We start from the raw sequence: 12,072 nt of genomic DNA on the forward strand, positions 1-12,072 counted from the left end.
ATGGGAAACGGGGGAAAAATGAATATCTTGAAACAACACAGGTACTCAAATGATTGTGAGAGACTTCTACATGCTGCCCAGCACAGCTATTAAATGGATTTGCTCCTCCAAATAATACAAATAACCATTAGATATTACTCACCTCTTACTGACAGATAGTTCAAGTGCAGCAGTTTCCCCCTCATTTCACTATTCGAAATTGATGGTCTGGGCAACTGACAGGGGGTCTTTAAACCTCTCCCTGCAGGCGGTGTGCTGCGAACAAACATTTTGAGGTGAGAAGGCGTTATAAAATGTGTGTGATTGATGTAGTCTGTTCGCTTCGAGGACAAACCCACGACCCTTTGAGGTTTTTTGTTAATTTACCAGCTGTCTGTCACCATCCTAGAGCGCCGCTTCCGAGAAATAGTCAGTATCTCCACTTTTCACCAATTCACACGTAAAAGGACGGAGGAAAAAGTTTTGCTTTTTTTTTTTTTCATCAAGACTATGATAATGTTTCTCGCCAGCCTGCAAACAACTGACAATTACCAATATTTTCTGCCGAGTTCTTGAGCCAAGCAGCACATTTAAATTACAAATCTCCTTTCCCTCTTTATTCACCGAGTTGAAAAGTCACATAAGCAGATATTAAATTAGCAAAATAAAAATGGCAATAATCACCTTGGAAAAAAAAGAGCTGGAGTCAGTCAATCCCTGACAGCCTGCATCTCTAGCCTATATTTGATCTATATTTGATCAAATCACCCAGCATCTATTGACAAAAGCGGCAGCATCCCCCTGCATCAGCTATATGGTCAAAATAATAGCACCCTCAGCCCAACAATGAGATGGGACTGAAACTAGGCATTGTCTTGACATACTGACTGATCAATGAGCTTCAATTATACTAATAATGTGGCCAAAATGTTGCATTTCTTATTGCAGTGGAGAGAAGGTCAATGAAGCCAGGCTGAAATGGTTGGGTCATGTACAGAGGAGGGATAGTGAATATATTGGCAGGCGGATGCTAGAATTGGAGCTGCCAGGCAGGAGGTCTAGAGGAAGACCAAGGAGAAGATTTATGGACATCGTGAAAGAGGATATGAAGTTAGTTGGTGTGAGAGAGGAGAATACAGGGAATAGGATTAGATGAAGAAGGTTGATTTGCTGTGGCAACCCCTGAAGGGAAAAGCCGAAAGGAAAAAAAGATTGTAGTGTTTCAGAAGAGACGTACTGTTTTCCCCTAAACTCAGGCCTTAATTCTGTTAAACATTGATTCAGATTTGCCTCCCTCCGGTCATGCTTAGAACTCTAACTAAATGGATGACCACATTTTTTTCTGCTTTCAGGACATAATTTTTGACCAGCGAAAATTTTAATGTCACTTACTATTTAAGTGACATTAAATAGGGGAAATTCCCCCATAGGGGAACCTCCTTTGTCACAGCAGCTTAACAGGTATAGCGTAAAAATATATATACATATAAAATAAAATTTAAAAAAGAAAATGTATATATCATCCTACCAGAGTCTGCTGCAGACTTCAAGTCATCAGCTGTGACTCTGAGTAGCTGCAATGGAAACATCAAACATACAGTGTCATGTTTGCATGAATGCCACTGTAAGCATTCATATTGTAGCGCCCACAATATAAATCAAAATTTAATCAAAAATGTAGCATAGAGGCTGCTCCAGAATACCTGCCTTTAATTGTTCTCATTTGGGATTGTTTATAAAAAAATAAATATTATATAAATACTAGTATCTGACAGTAATTGCAATTAAAATATTAATTAAAAAGTTTATGAATCATTTTGTGCTAGCAATTTTGATAAATTAGCTTAACATGTCTGACATGACCATTCAACAACTTTCTGTAATTACATTTACCATTTAAGCATATTCCCTGTCTTTTTTTGTTTTGTTTTGTTTGTTTCCTTTTCTAAAATATGCTCAAATATATATTTCTTAATTTTAGAAATTCGGCCATAAACACAAACGTCATTTGCTGCTGAAGATGCTTTCCCACTTCCGGTATGACTGGTCCGTCAGAGAAAGTCCTCCGGCAGCAAATGTGGACGTAAAGGAAGACGTTGGCAACAATGATCGAAGAAAATGGCCCTTCGACTCATGTATGTACCTGTTTTTCCAACTCGTAGAGATTCTCGTCGTGAAACGTGTGACCAGACAGACAGCGGTGAAGAATAACTTATTTATGCGTTTCGCTGGCGACGACATCTGTGATACTAAAGTGCTAGCTTCCAGTAGCCGGTGGCTAACGAATACGTCAGCATCTGATGATAAAACAGCTGTTAAATGCCACAAAAAATTACAAATTGTATCATTAACAGTTCGCTGTGAAGAAAGTAAAGCTTCTGTATATGAGTACTGTGTTCATATTAGATTTATGTTGAGCATTTCGAACGAGTTCCTGGTCATAACAAGTCAAATTGCTTAGAAATAAAGCAACGAATGCACGTTGTTTGCTGTTGCTTTAAAATATCTTCGGTGGCCAACAAGGTGGGGCCAAATTAAACATTATGTCGACAAGCAGCCTGTGGGAATAATAAAAAATATCAAAAATAAGTCAACTGACTGTTACATATCAGCTGTGTCTGCTGATTGTATTCATGTGTCCTCATCCAGGATCAGTCCGAAGTGCCTTCATCGTCCCAGGCGAGACAGAAACTAGAGGGTCTCCTAAACAAGAACATGAGGATCCGCATGACCGACGGACGGACTCTGGTCGGTCTTTTTCTTTGCACAGACCGGGACTGCAATGTTATCCTTGGTTCTGCGCAGGAATTCTTAAAATCTACAGGTAGGACGATAAAAAGCCATGGTGATGTTATTATGCTCAATAGATTGAAGATGAAGCTCACTTATTCCCCTTTATCTACAAGCAGTGTTAATGTGTGTCGCTCGTAGATATTAATTCTACTGATCTTTGATGAATATTAGTTTTAATCAATATTTAATTTTTCTGCAGACACATTCTCTCAGGGTGAACCTAGAGTCTTGGGCCTGGCCATGATTCCTGGTCACCATGTGGTGTCCATTGAGGTGGAGGCAGACAGCCTGGATGACACACAGGGGTTTGTACCCAACCACTGATAAAGGATCTGCCAGCCTGGAGGCGCCTCATCCAGTGACTGAGGAGAATTGACATTCTCTTTGGGGAGGATTGTCACTTCAGCTCTACAGAGGCAGAATTCCTGCACTGCTGTTCTGGAGTCAGCTAATCCCTTCATGCTCGGAGAAGTCTCCTCATGCAGTGACAGCTTTACAAAAAAGCATGAGTGCAAAAGCATGTCAAGTGTGTGTGCGAGTGTGTGTTTTGAGAGCGGGTCGTGTGCGATGTGTTTCAAAATGGTGATCCAGTTTTAATGTTCTGTCTGGGTCCCCCCCCCTCCCAAAAAAAAATATTCTGATGTGAAATGTGGTGCTTTTTATTGACAAAACCATAAAGGTGACAAATACTTCACTTCTGGTCTTTTTCGTTTTTCCCTCTAGTCTAGCTGCGTGCCCTCTAGAACAAGGCTAATTGACAAGATGTGTGTTAGGCTCTGTTAAATATTTATTCATTGCGCTAGATGTTTGTGAGACATTAAGTCTAATTTGGGAGGTTTGGAAAACTGTCCTTCAAAAACAAGTTAAAAAAATATTATTGTAATAAAAGAATCTCCCAAAACTGCAGACCGTTTTCCCTATGCAAACATCTATGCAACCAAATGGTAAGGAATTTAAGCTGAACATGGTTGTTTCAGTATTTTATTACAGTCGATCATGTCATCTGATTCAGTTTGGCAACAAAAACAAGGATGGCGTGGACAAAAGCCTATAAAAGAAATCCAGAAACAAAACCTGCCCGACTCATGCTCTTATATTTAAAGAAGCTGTCACATCGGCTTGGCACAGTCTATCAGTATCAAAGACTCAGCTTTTACATGTTAGAACAATGTGCTGACAAAAATAACTTAATTTAGAATAAATAAAAGAATATTCCTGAAGTGTTAGGTGTCTTTCTTGAGAAATAGGAGATTGTTTCCAAAGTGGTACTTTATCATGATTCTTGCACTATTGAATTTGTCAGCATGCAAAATGACTACTCTAAATCTGAGTGTCAAATTGAGCAGCCCTTATTCCACCTGGATGGCCCTATATTAATGTAAACAACCGCCGTATCCAAGACAGTAACATTACTGCAAACACAATCGTTCACATGAGAGTAGTGGCTGTTCCTCAACTGGAACAACTCGATATCAGTGTTCTTAGAATGTGCGTGTTGTTCACATTTTGAAAGATGACGTTCTCAAGCAGCAAAGACACACTTAGCATGTAAAGTTTAGCTGTAAGGCTTTCAGAGAAACTGAGTCCGGTTTCGGGGGGTTCAGTGGTTAGAATTAAAAAAAAAAAAAAGATTTTTTTTTTGTTGTTTTAAACATGCTTTGAAATGATCAATAAAGGTTATGGAAAGGTGGCTGAGCCTGGAACCTGCCCTGCATAACAGTGGATTCTATATTCTGTTGGGAATCACTATTTCCATTCCAACACAGAATCTCATTGTTCTACAGAGAAGGGAAAAGGCCACATGTGAAAATTAATGCAAAAAAAAAAAAAAAAAGCAGTTTTAAGAATTCTGACTTCATCCTGCTGAATGATGTCGGAACACACAGGTGGCATCGGAACTGTTTCACCATATCCTCACAGGACGAAAATTTGAATTAGAACCCATTGTTCACATGTGGTCCTCATCCTCTTCTGTGTTCTTCCATTACGATAATTGTAGAAAAACAACTCTCACGGAGCCACTCCACTGAATTCACATCCACAGGATTCACGGCCACAAGTGTTGTATAACAGCGCCCGGGTCTCACCTACTTCCTATTGATTACTTGTCATCATGTATAAAAAAAAAAAACAACTGTGTTCTCTAAGATGGAGAAGGTTCAGTAAACATGTCATTCCTTTTCTTTGACATCCCCACTTAAAAAGAATACTGCAGGGGAGGGAAAAATAAATAACTGGCAGCTCTCCGACTTTCACTCTTTCAGTTAAGTGTCCAGGCAAACTGAACAAACTACTGCATGGAGAGGGGAAGGGGAAAAAAAACAAACAAAAAAAAAACCTCCCTCAGTATTGGTAAGGTTCAAAGAAATTGCAAAGAAAAAACTGCAAAGAGAGGACATCCTGAGAGAAAATGCCCCGCATCAAACATTTTCAGTCGTCCAAGCAAATGCGTCACGAGTCTTTACGTTCTTCAACCACTTCAAGAAGTCAATTTGCACTCTAAAGTCCTTCATCTCCGTGGTAACTTTCCAATGTTTTCACTGTACAGCTTTGAAATGAAATTATCGAGTCAAAGTGCTGCATCCGAAAAAACCAACGCTCGAGTTTCAGGTTGAGACTGACCCCGGAGTTCTTATGAGTCCACCTGTTTGGTAGGTTACTGGAACTTGAAGTGGAAGCTACCTCCGGGCTCGAACGGGTTGAAGGGAAAAGGCCAACCATGGCCACCGTGTCCTCCGCCCTGCTGGTTCTCTGGATCCAGGGGATCCTCACCTGCGTCGAACTTCTGCCTCATTTCTGGAAAGGAAATCAGGAGCATTGTAGAGAGATGCCATAGAATTGTGACAGGCCACAAAGTGACAGAAGACTTTCACCACTGAGACACAGAACTCAAAAAACACCCATTCAGTGTTTTTGCCATTTAAACTCACTGGATTCATATTGAGGACTTGTGCATTTACTACCGGTACTTCCGTTTTTATTGTTAATTAATAAACTGCCCGTCACCTTGCAGCTTTTCCTTACCCAACAAGCTCTTTGGAAAAGATATCAGCTCGCAGGGTCAGTAAAGGTGACACGAGCACGATAATAACTCAGCTAGCCCACCTTAACCTGGTTGATTTTCAAAGCTTGCTCTCAATAAGTGCTTTCATTTAAACTAGATAAATAAATACACGGACAACAGATGCGTCTGTGTGAGTTCCTCAGCTCCTGACCTGGGTCCGTCAGAACCTCTTTGGCTGACGCAATGTCGATGAATTTCTTCTCTGCTTCCTTCTTCTCTGCCTCAGACTGGAAGTTGTCCGGGTGCCACTGCTGCGCCAGCTTCCTGTACGCCTTGATGATTTCCTGCTTGTTGGCGTCCCTGAGGGAACAATAGATGTCGGCGGGTGCGTTTACCCGGATGCGGCCATCGACGGTGAGTCGGGCCACTGTTTGGAATGAAAACTAGCCGGAGTGGATACCTGCCCACTCCCAGGATTTTATAGTAGTCCCTCTTGCGAGAGATCTTGAGAAGCTTCTGTGCTCGTTCCAGACCGTCTCGGATGTCGTTGCTCTCGCTGTCGAGCTCCCTGGCCTCCTGGTAGTCCTCCACAGCTGGAAACACAAGCCATCAGTGAGAGGAGCTTGCAGGCGAATCAACACGTTTTATTAGTTTATGCCTAGAACAGTAACACTTTAAATTGAAGGAAAGCGAGATGGGACCATCTTTGCATTGGTGATATGGATTATCACTTTTACTCAACAGGAGCCCACCTGCCTTCAATCCTGGGGTCAGACCCAACAGGCCTGTCAGTCCCTTTATCAGTGCAATAAACGGAGAACATATTAATGAAACTGGCGCCTTGTTTGTTCAATAATTTTCTTTTCTCCTTGTATGAGAGGAAAATTAGTTTCAGCAAATGTTCCGGTCCAGACTTCCTTTTTGACAAAAACACACAGCAGAAAACACTGTAGCTATTGGAGGACCGGATGTAGAGAGCTGTGGGTTGGTGAGGACTTCAAGTAAGCCTGTCTGATGATAATACCTTTTCAGAAGGTACAACTGCTTTCTTCATAAAAGCAATTATTTTATCAAGAATTACAGCTAAGCAGAAATTACATGTCAACTGTCTTTTTTTTCTCTCTTTCTTTTTTAGGGTGCTAAATGAAGTAGATCAATCTGAGATGTCAATCTTTCAATTTCCAGCTAAGAAAATCATAGTGGTTCAGTCAATCATACTGTTCTTGTCTTATTGTCTCATTATCTCACAGTTTTTCAATTGAGATGGGCACATAGGCTGCTGATGGACATAACATTTTTCACAAAACGATACAGTTGACACTATGTTAAGCTGATGATGAGCGTCAGTACGTCAATGGCTATCTTGACCCGATTTCAGCAGGTGGGTTTAGATCCCTAAAACCAGAGTGTAGTTCAACAAGCTGAGGTGTTGCACTGCCTCACTGAAAAGGCGCCGCTACCTTTCTCGTACTCTTGGTTTAGGATGTAGGTCTCCGCTCGGTCTCGGAGGATCCTAGCATTGCGAGGGTCTCTCTGGTGAGCTTCAGAGCACGAATTTATTGCCTCTGGAACCAACTTCACCTGGAATTGTCAGAAGAAAAAAAAAACACATCTACAGATCAAAAAACCACAAAAGCACTGAGTGCTGAAATATCCCCAACTATTTTCTCTAAAATGACAAACCGTGATTTTATTCTATTGTGTATGATTATTGAAAGTGGGGTCCATACTGACCGTTGCTTTACAAGAAATGTCTCACAGAATATATAGACGCACCTTCAAAAGGCAGAAGCAAATCTTCTCTTTGGCCAGGTTGGTGTAAAATGGGACATTGGGCTCAGTCTTCATCACTGATTCGAACTTATCCATGGCTTCCTTATATCTGGCAAGTAGAGATAGAGAAGAGATGAAGAGGACAGAAGTGTGTTTGTAATCACAGGTTCCAAAAAAAAAAAAAAAAAAAAAATCTAACGTGACTCTCAGGCATTATTATTTCTCAGTCTGGCATACACAAATGCAGTGCTCGTGAGAGACACCCACCTGCCCTCTTGGATGAACTCCTCTGCAGAATCCAGCTGCTTGCTGAGTTTTCTTACTAGCTTGTAATGGCCAAAACACTCTTTGTCATCCTGGTCCAGCTTCAGACACTCTCGGATGTGGCTGAGGAGAAGCGGACACAGGGACAGGTGAAACTCTCGGCTCGAGGGCAGATTGGAATTGCAGGATACAAAAAGACCGCGCTGACGTTATTTGACTCCAGAACGCAAGCTCACTTGAGTGACTCGTGGTGTTCTCCGAGACTGTAGTGCAGCAGGCTGAGCTTTAGGAAGGCGGCGCGGTTGTCGTTTCGGAGCCTCGTGGTCGGCGTCAGATCCTGGATGGCTTTCTGTGGATCCCCCATTCGGATGTAACATTCTGCACGAAGCTCCCGCGACTCAGGATCCCAGGGAGAAATCTGTGGGGAAAAAAACGACAACTTTCAGGAGACTGGATAATCAGGATTAATGGCAACTCTCAGATGCTTATTGTCATTTTATTTTTCGGTATATAATTGTGATTTTAATTGGGTGGACGTTTCTGTTTCCAAACTGAGGACTTCACACATTAAAAAAACTAAATTAAAAATAAGTAGCAGAAAGGATTAATAATAATTCAACAAAACATAAACAGACAACTATATTTGAATAAACACATAAATATTTTTACACACACACACACACACACACACACACGTATAAAGAATGATAAAATGTTCAGGATCATTTGTGCAGTCACCACACCCATGTGCTTTCACTACGTGACATCACGGTTTTGCTTTCAGTGTGTGTGTGTGTGTGTGTGTACTGTAAAAGAGACAAAAGAATTCAGTTGGTCACATATTTTTTCCCATAGAACGATAATGATAACATTACAATAATAATAACAATAATAAAATTAACAACAACAACAACAACAACAACAATAATAATATTTGTACCTCAATGACTCGTTCCAACACAGTGATGGTAGCGCTGTAGTCCCCCTGGTGGTACGCAGCGTGGGCTTCCTCCTGCATCTCCTCCAGCTCGTGCGCTCGCATCAGCTGGTCTCGAGCTTCCTGGTGGTCTGCGGTACGCTGCAGCTGAGGAATTGTTGGGTTTGTTAAAAACCGCTATGTAAACAATTAGCACAAATTGGAAAAACACTGAAAGGGAGCAGGTTTGATTCAGTGGCAGAAGTAACTCACCACAGCTTCAAAGTCCTCTCTTGCTTCCTGCGTGTTGCCCTGTTTCAACAGGATATTCCCTCTCTGCAGCCGGGCCTGGAGAGGCAGGGATGTGGGAGGGAAGTGGTATGCAATGTATATAAGGATCATTATAGACATCAAATGGGGATGTAACAAATAATCTGTGGGGTTGCTGTCGGTTGGACTTACAGCAAGGAAGTCTGGTTTGAGCTGTATGGCTCTGGTCAAGTCTGGGAGGGCAGACTTGGATTTCCCCATGGCAAGGAACACTGCGGCTCGCTTGTAGAAAGTCAGGTAATTCTTAGAGTCTCCCTCTGGAAAACATTGCACACTGTAAAGCCAATGACAGGTGTAAAACGTGTTTACACCAATACATCATTTCTGTGTGCAGATTTTTTGCCACAGTCACAGGGATATTGACTGACAATGTCAAGAGTTTAAATGCCTGTTGGCACAGAAGTGAAGCATATGGGACAGGCAGAGTGTGCGCAACCTTACCGACAGCCGAGTGGTAGTGGGACAAGGCCTCAGCAAGCTGGCCAGCGGCCAGCAGCTTGCGGCCCATCTCCAAGTGGTGCTCAATCTCAACATGGGTTGCCCCCCAGACACCTGTGACATGACAACAGTGCCTCAGACCCAACCGCGACATCGCTGTCACACCGTGACTCGCATCATCCTTAAAGCAAACCATGATTTTCAATTTAATTTTTCAACATGAGCGATAATTTTACATCCTCCTATGTCAACCAGACACATCACAGTGTTTTAGGAACTTCACACAAAAATTAAAAAGGCAAAATTCACAGAATTGCTGAAACAGTTTTCCTGAGGGTAAACACATTTGGAGGTGATGTGTGACTCTTGCGTGAATTTTACAACATGGTGAGGGAAACATTTCTCAATTTGTGTTCAACTGATTAAAAGATTTGGATTTAATTTCAGTTAAATGCTCTTTTGTCAATAATTTTAACGTTTATCCTCTCGTCTCTTGTTTTACGTATTTGGTCGACAGCAGAGTATTAAATGACTACCTCATATTGTTGTATCACATTTTCGAGAGGACTTTGTAAAAGTACCTAAGTATGTCATTTCTAACAACAGACATAACTTCATTTTTATATTTGTTCCAAAAATGTAATGTAGTTCCAAGTGCTCGTGCATATCAATGATGTTTTTCTAGTTCCTATCCTGCATGTTTTTGGTCGATTCCAGCGAACTATAAGCGATGCTTCACTTATTTTTGTGCAGAGATTTTACACAAACATCGACAGAATTTGAATCACAGCAATATGGCACACAGGAAATATGATCATTCTCATATCTGAACAGGGAAACTCAAGAAATTATGTTATCTTGTGACACTATATGTAGACATGTTTTCGGGTGTTACAGCCGTAATGTCTCGCAATCAGTTTACACAAAAATAATAAGTGTTTCAATGCCTTATTGGTTATTAAAACACAATAGCGGATCGGTATGAAATAACTTCCTTTTCACTGAAAGAGTGTTTTTACAGGTTGTTGCGGCCTCTTACCGTCCAGCTGGAGGTCCAGGAGGACCGAGAGCAGGGACAGAGAGCACAGGACCCCGCGGAGCCCCGTCAGCCGGCACGAATCCATGGTCCGATACCGAATTCCTCACCAGAAGACGCGACAGTTCAGCTTTCGCGTCGGGCGAATATACCGACGAGTTTCATTTACGAGGTTATTTCTTGTCTTAAATCCTCATTTTTTTGCGTTTTTTTATCTCCCCCCAACTGTCAAACAGGGAACAACTAGGCTACGGGCAACGGTGTATTTACGGTCCCGGTATATAACGACTCCGTGCGGAAACGCACATCCCGGAAGAAACGTTCCGCCTAAAAACTGCAGCGCTTTAGACGCGCGTTAACGCCAAAATCTGTTTGTCTTTGACATTTACTTGAACTTTAACACCCCCGTCGGATACGACGATACTGACAGATGACAGAAAACCACTCGGTCACTTTCTAAACCTCGTCCTCTCTCCCCTTCCTTCGCTGTCCTACATTTCCGTGATTGGTCCCCGCACACAATTTCCGGGTCGGTCCGAAAACGTGGACTGCTCTGATTGGACAGACACTTTTAACGTTCTCTCATGTCCCTGCAAGGCACAGACCCCGGATCCCCTCAGCAGTGCCGGCCTGCACCCTGCCTCGACCCGGAAACCTTTTTATTTTATTTACAAGGGGCCCAAAATTCAATTTGCCAAAAAAAAAAAAGAAAAAAAGAAAAAAAAAAATTAAATTTAAAAAAAGGAAACAATTTAATGTTCTGAACTAAGAAATGCATTCGAAGAACATTCTTAAATAAACTTGACAGTAAAAAAAAAAAAAATGTAGTCATAATCATATTTGCCTTGTAATTGATTTTTTTTTTAAACTAATAATTGTCTTCTGAATATTTTGAGAATTCAGTTATCGTCTTTTGTGGGGGAAAAAAACACAATCAATAAAATCCTTAAAACATAGAATTGTGTTTTGTGGAGATTTGCTGTGCATAACATTATTGTGGGTCAACTTTTGTATCCAGAGCAAAGAAAACTGCAAAAAAAAAATAATAAATATATGCCATAGAATAACGATGAATGGTTTGAATGAAAGGACCCTGTGTTGGAAGTAAATGATACCATCACTTTGTCTTCTTTGTTGTCTTTTCGTCCTCGTGATCATAATGAAAACAAGTGGAATAACGTCATAATGAACAGTAATTTGATTCACAGTACTACATGTTACTTCATGGTGAGTATTAACACATACAGAACTGTCTCAGAAAATTACAATATTGTGATAAAGTTCTTTCTCTTCTGTAATGCAATTACAAAAACAAAAATGTCATACATTCTGGATTCATCACAAATCAACTGAAATATAGCAAGCCTTTTATTATTTTAATATTGCTGATTATGGCTTACATATTAAGAAAACTCAAAAAACCTATCTCAAAATATTAGAATATCATGAAAAAGTAATTTTTGTTTTTTTAATTGCATTACAGAAGATCAAAATTTAGCACAATATTCTAATTTTCTGAGACAGTCCTGTATGTGTGCC

General features: G+C 40.9%; 2 protein-coding genes across 2 annotated transcripts; one reads left to right on the forward strand and one right to left on the reverse strand.

Annotated features, from left to right (window-relative positions):
- The first annotated feature begins 2,081 nt into the window (after positions 1–2,081).
- On the forward strand, positions 2,082–3,235 carry naa38 (N-alpha-acetyltransferase 38, NatC auxiliary subunit). Its single transcript, XM_086165998.1, has 3 exons — positions 2,082–2,114; positions 2,629–2,803; positions 2,972–3,235. Exons 1-3 carry the CDS (start codon positions 2,085–2,087, stop codon positions 3,094–3,096), a joined length of 330 nt encoding a protein of 109 aa, XP_086022124.1. The 5' UTR covers positions 2,082–2,084; the 3' UTR covers positions 3,097–3,235.
- Positions 3,236–3,739: 504 nt separating this feature from the next.
- dnajc3b (DnaJ (Hsp40) homolog, subfamily C, member 3b) lies at positions 3,740–10,753 on the reverse strand. Its single transcript, XM_086165997.1, has 12 exons — positions 10,537–10,753; positions 9,501–9,611; positions 9,192–9,316; positions 9,003–9,077; positions 8,754–8,897; positions 8,050–8,231; positions 7,817–7,936; positions 7,553–7,658; positions 7,237–7,357; positions 6,237–6,369; positions 5,988–6,136; positions 3,740–5,568 (listed from the first exon to the last, which is right to left on the reverse strand). Exons 1-12 carry the CDS (start codon positions 10,619–10,621, stop codon positions 5,429–5,431), a joined length of 1,491 nt encoding a protein of 496 aa, XP_086022123.1. The 5' UTR covers positions 10,622–10,753; the 3' UTR covers positions 3,740–5,428.
- Between the last annotated feature and the right edge of the window lie 1,319 nt (positions 10,754–12,072).

The sequence above is a fragment of the Fistularia commersonii genome, chromosome 19 (assembly GCF_037954325.1).
Source record: "Fistularia commersonii isolate RoL2024-O1a breed Wild chromosome 19, RoL_Fcom_v1.0, whole genome shotgun sequence".
Lineage (NCBI taxonomy): Eukaryota > Metazoa > Chordata > Actinopteri > Syngnathiformes > Fistulariidae > Fistularia > Fistularia commersonii.

Bases quoted from the DNA above. Each gene is read 5' to 3' on its own strand.
- naa38 (XM_086165998.1), top strand. From the start codon at position 2,085: ATGATCGAAGAAAATGGCCCTTCGACTCAT. The intron at 2,115-2,628 runs GTATGTACCTGT...GTCCTCATCCAG, and splicing joins AAAATGGCCCTTCGACTCAT to GATCAGTCCGAAGTGCCTTC. The intron at 2,804-2,971 runs GTAGGACGATAA...ATTTTTCTGCAG, and splicing joins GGAATTCTTAAAATCTACAG to ACACATTCTCTCAGGGTGAA.
- dnajc3b (XM_086165997.1), bottom strand. From the start codon at position 10,621: ATGGATTCGTGCCGGCTGACGGGGCTCCGCGGGGTCCTGTGCTCTCTG. The intron at 9,078-9,191 runs GTAAGTCCAACC...CTGCCTCTCCAG, and splicing joins TCAAACCAGACTTCCTTGCT to GCCCGGCTGCAGAGAGGGAA. The intron at 5,569-5,987 runs GTCAGGAGCTGA...TTTCCTTTCCAG, and splicing joins AGAGGTTCTGACGGACCCAG to AAATGAGGCAGAAGTTCGAC.